At 29.1% G+C, this 5,584-nt stretch overlaps 1 protein-coding gene across 1 annotated transcript; it reads right to left on the minus strand.

The window, feature by feature from the left end:
- Nucleotides 1-538: 538 nt before the first annotated feature.
- Nucleotides 539-4,805, minus strand: LOC122632559 (spermidine synthase). The gene is made up of 6 exons (XM_043819493.1): nt 4,313-4,805; nt 2,166-2,346; nt 1,636-1,756; nt 1,249-1,495; nt 899-1,128; nt 539-781 (listed from the first exon to the last, which is right to left on the minus strand). Exons 2-6 carry the CDS (start codon nt 2,294-2,296, stop codon nt 632-634), a joined length of 879 nt encoding a protein of 292 aa, XP_043675428.1. The 5' UTR covers nt 2,297-2,346; nt 4,313-4,805; the 3' UTR covers nt 539-631.
- Nucleotides 4,806-5,584: the final 779 nt, after the last annotated feature.

Raw genomic sequence — 5,584 nt, forward strand, 5'->3', positions numbered from 1 at the left:
ATATGTGTGTGTGTGTGTGTGTGTGTGTGTGTGTGTGCGTGGGCGTGCGTATGTGTACGTATATATGCGTACACGCGTATACACAAGAGAGCAATGGCTTCTATTATTGCGACAATGCATTATTTTGAGAATATGGATTATATACAGGATGTTTTTAATCATATATATATATATATAAAATTAAAATTAGCATTTTTAATAAACGAAAATAAATGAACTTAAGTTTCGATAATAAAGAAGACTTTTAAACAATCCGCATTTGTTAATTAAACGTAGGGAAAATTATAAAAGTTAAATATCTCTTTTGTATCATTATTTTTTTTGTTCTTTTCTTTTCTTTTTTTTTTTTTTTTTGTTCTTTTTTCTTACAAACTTAACTTATTTATATATATATATCATGTTCGATAATATTCTTCGAGAATTATTATATTTTCTTCTTTCCTTTCTTCTTTTTATCTCTTTAACCTACATCGTTGTCATCGTTGGAATCGTAAGAAGAAAGAAACAATACATCGATGATAGGATTAAAAAAAATTAAAAAAAAAAAAAAACAAAAAAAGATTTCAGAGAGAGAGAGAGAAAGAGAGAATAAATTCGTCGGCAATAAAAATAAGTTGAAAATAGATCCTTTTCACGTCGTCCTGTAAGATTTCAATGCCTTTTCTACGAACCTCGGCAATACGAACGCTGCTTTGTGTACTTCACTACTGTAATACCTTAAATTCATTTCATCCAATTCTTCTTCCGTGAATATCCTCTTTGGTACCTTGAAATTGGTTTCCTACAAAAGACGATATACAAAAAGAAAGGTATACCATTTAGATTTTAACGATTTAACTTTTTAAATATTTATGAAAACCCTCATGTAATTTCTCACAAGATACAAAGAAATACCTACTGTAGAAAGTCCACCTAATACAAAACCGATTTGTCCGGTTGGATAGGATGGGACAGACGTGATACCATAATCGACTATCGCGAAGGAAGATTTGCAATGTTGAAAAGTTTTTACTACGTGATCTAAGTTCATCCATGCTGTACCAGCTTGACTACAAACAATGCCGCCAGGCTTCAAAGCTGTCTTCATTAAACTAAAATACGATTCTTGAAAGAGACACTCCGCGGGACCTGGACATAAATAATTTCACTTGTAACGAAAAATCCTAAAGAAAGAAAATTACATTGAAATATAAAATAAAAAAAAAAAAAAGATGAACGAGATCTATATATATATATTTAACATCTAACCAATCGGATCGCTGCTGTCCGTGATGATAACATCGAATTCTTTCGTGTGTTGCTTCATAAATTCAAATCCGTCTCCGACGTTTAACGTGACCTTGGGATTATTCAAACCAACCCCCATAAATGGCAAATACTTTTTCGATACTTCGAGTACCGTCGAATCGATCTCTACTTGTACGATTCTTTCAACGTTAGGATGTTTTGCAACTTCGCGTGCTACTCCACCATCACCACCACCTACTATTAAAACCTATTCAAATGTTATGTATTAGTTCGTTAGATACCTACGTATATGTGTAATTATTCAATGAATTTATCACGAAGAAGATTTGAGGATTAAAAAAAAAAAAAAAAAAAAAAGAATGGAAGAAGAAAATCAAAAAAACTCACGTTCTTTGGATTAGGATGACTACATAATGGCAAAAACGCTATCATCTCTTGATAAGCGAATTCATCCTTTTCCGTACACTGGATAATACCATCGAGTATCAAAGCTTTCCCATAAGTTTTTCTATTTAAAAATGAAGAGAAAAAAGAAAAAGATTAGTTGACTGGCAGCAATCATCGATAACAAATTTAATAGGTCAAATAACGTATAAAGATATTTCTCTGATGGGTGGACGAGAAGAGTACAATGTTGATAATATATTAACTCAAAATAACAAAATACATATATCTACTACATACCATTAACGTAAATCTTAATAACATATGTCTCGAAATTACAAAATACCCATATATATATATATATAAAAAAAAAGAACTGAATAAGGCTGATTGTGTCAATATTTGTAATGTTAAAATGAAAATTTTATTCGATATAATGTACTCCACTCTTTCACCCTCGATCTTTCCCTTCAACCACCCAGTTGCCCTTCCCATAGATCACCCTAAAAAAAAAAAAAAAGGTTCACACTAACGTCTGCACCACTAGAACGTCCTGATATTGCGATTTTTCTCGATGTAACGTGTTTTCAAGTTCGAGGGACAGTGATACACCAGGCCAAAAGTCGTTTATCTCGCTGAACCAGCCGGTCTTCATCGCATCCATACTTCTTCACGATGGGCACGATGGGCACGATGTTCTTCGGTAGAATTCGACTGAAAACCGGCACCACGAATCGAATGAACAACGTCTCACAGTAAAATAAGACAGTCGCAATAATTATGCGGTCAAACATGTTTTCACGAGAGCATCGATTCACGACCGGCTCTCCTTATACATGTGTATGTGTAGTATCTCTTTCTATAGATTATATATATGTATATATATATATATATATGTATCTCTTTACACATTGATATGTATATGTATATGCATATGTCGATTATTGAAGATTTTTTTAAAAAAACTAGAATAATATTTTAACAATTAATATAACTTTACAATTTTACAATCAATATATAAGTTATGTTTATAATTAACAATTGTTAAAATAAATTTGTAATTACACATACATATATTCTGAATGGAAATTAATATCTTTCATTCGTTTCTTTCTTTTACATACAAAAAAGCAGAAATATTATACGTGGGATAGAGAGTATAAAAAAGAAAAGAAAAAAAAAAAAAAAAAAAAAAAAAATCAATAACGTACTCGCTAAAACTTTATTTGATTATCGATATCATATCGATTTTGTTCAATTTGTTTTATTTCAATTATCTTCAATTATATTTCAAATTTAATAACGCGTTATTGAACATGGAGTAATATTTACCTATATATACGATAATCAAATCACCGACACAAATGTCGTATCATCGAAAATTTCTTAATTAAAAACATCGTCGGAGAAATAAAATTGTTATTAAAAAGTAAAATAAAATAAAATACAAAGTGTGTCAGAACACTCTAAATAATTTTACTCTTTTTCTAGACGCTTTAGGTTTAAAGTAGTTACGCTTGTAATTTTACAAGCAAGTCTAGTAGCTTTATATTTTGAAACAATAAAAATTAGCAAACGAAAAACTAACAACTTTTGATGCAACCTGTATAAATGAAAATCTACTAATATGAAAATATACAAACAATTTATACTACACACACACACACACACACACACACATATATATATTGAATATTTGAATGAATTTCAGCTAAAGCTGAGGGCAAAAAAGAAAATTGATATATAGAATTATCAAATAGATAAATACGAGTATTATAACTTTCGATCAAACGTTTGTACGATGACAGTCGTAGCTTTAAACATCCCTTTCGGATTATATCGTACAGAAAGGGTTAAACGATTCACTTGTCACGTGAAATATTACCATCGATGGTTGCGACATCCAATTTTATTTTATTTCATTTCTCTTTTTTTTTTTTTTTGTTTTTAATTCACAATTCGCAAATACGAAAGTCGAATGCGATTTCACGTGAAAAAAATTCGAGCTTTCTATCTACTTGGATTGGCACAATAAATAATCTTTTTAATGATTTACATTTAAATAAATAATAATTTTCTTTTTTTATTATTTAAGAAAAATATACAATATTTTATATATAAATCAATAACAGACGTATATCGATATCTTTTATGTAAATATATGAATAAAACTATTAATATTTATCATTGTAAAACATTAATTATTTTCTACGTCAAAGAAAAGCAAAGAAAAATTATAATAACAAATCACATTCATATGTTAACTTTTTTTCATTGAAAAAATATTGAAACATTTTATAATATACATATATCAAATAAATAAACACCATCGAGCATTTTCTTTTTTCCTTTTTTTCCTAAAACACTTTTTAATATCATCTATTCTAAACTTTCAACGCTGATACTTTTCCCTTTTTCTTTTTTTTTTCTTTCTTTTTTTTTTTTTTTTTTTTATTTTTTACATATCGAAAAATTTCGACATCACTTATTGGCCAATCCGATATAACACGCATATGTATACACACAAAAATATATAAAGGTCGTGTATATTATGTTGAAAAATATAATCAGATAAAAATTCATGAAAGAAAATTTTTTAACGCTGCGTATCATCCTATTAATAAAATTATATTCGTAATAATATTCGAAGCACGTTAATACATTTTATGTTAATACGTACTAAAAGACGAGCACGTTGGCAAGCAGGATTGGAGCTCCGTAGTAGACTAACGGACGTATGTACAAGTAACGGCACTTTAAGTGGCAGCACTTTCTCAGCATTAATGCCTTGGGTAGAGTTGTTATCGGCTCAGCTTGCTCCGTGATAATGATGGTTCAAGCATAAACGAGATAACAAAGGAATGGTAATGTAAAGATAGCGTCGTGTCGTACACTTGAACCTTGTGACCGTTTATAACCATTCCTTCTACCACCAATGGACAGTGACTAATAAGGGTATCGACTTTATTAAGGGGCATTGCACATTGCCAAATAGTATATTTGCTCTACGTACTAATATTGACATATATCCATTAAAATATAATATCTATCACGTGATTAAATAACGATATTCAATTGCGAACGGATTTTGAATTTTTTTTTATTGAGAACAAAAATCGACATTGAAGTTGAAGAAGAAAAAAGAAAAGGAGAAAGAGAAGTTTGATTCGTTTTTTTTTTTTTTTTCATTTCATTTCAACCTCGCAACTTCTTCGGATTTTATATACTTAACTGTTATTATTAAAAGAAGGGAAAAAAAAAAACGAGGAAAAAATTGATATGATTATAAAGAACGGTCGGTATTAATATCTTCTTTTTTTTTTTTTTTTTTTTTTTTTTTTTGTTAATTACATCGGAAACATTTCTTTCAAGCAAAACGAAGAACTGTTTTTATTTTCGTTAATACAATATTTCTTTCCTTCGGGATACAAGATTCGAGATATAATTTTCTTGTGTAGATGTTTTTCTTTTTTATTTCTTTAATAAAAAAGAAAAAATAAAAACGTGTTATATCGAACGTCGTTATACTCTTTTATCGTTCGACTTTCGAACTTAATTCATTACGTCTATTTGTAGTAACTGTTGACTGGCCTCATCTCATATGTTACAATACGGACACTTAACGACAATGTCGATAATGTCTATTTAATAGCTTACTACTCGACAATAGTACTATTGATTGATGGTAAACGAATCATCATCATTCGAATACGTGTAAAAATAAATGTTTACGAAGTAAAAACTACAATATTTATAGCACCATTATTCTTAACAATTCTACATAACACTACTACGCTCTTAATGCTACGTACCACATGTGTATATTGAGAACAACGACGAAAAGAAAAAAAAAAAGGAAGAAAGAAAAAAGAAAGAAAAAGAAAAATTACAATGGTACAAATTAACAATGTAGAGTACACTTGTTTTTCTTTTCTTTTTTTCTTTTTTTTTT

This window comes from Vespula pensylvanica, chromosome 10 (genome assembly GCF_014466175.1).
Source record: "Vespula pensylvanica isolate Volc-1 chromosome 10, ASM1446617v1, whole genome shotgun sequence".
Classification (NCBI taxonomy): domain Eukaryota; kingdom Metazoa; phylum Arthropoda; class Insecta; order Hymenoptera; family Vespidae; genus Vespula; species Vespula pensylvanica.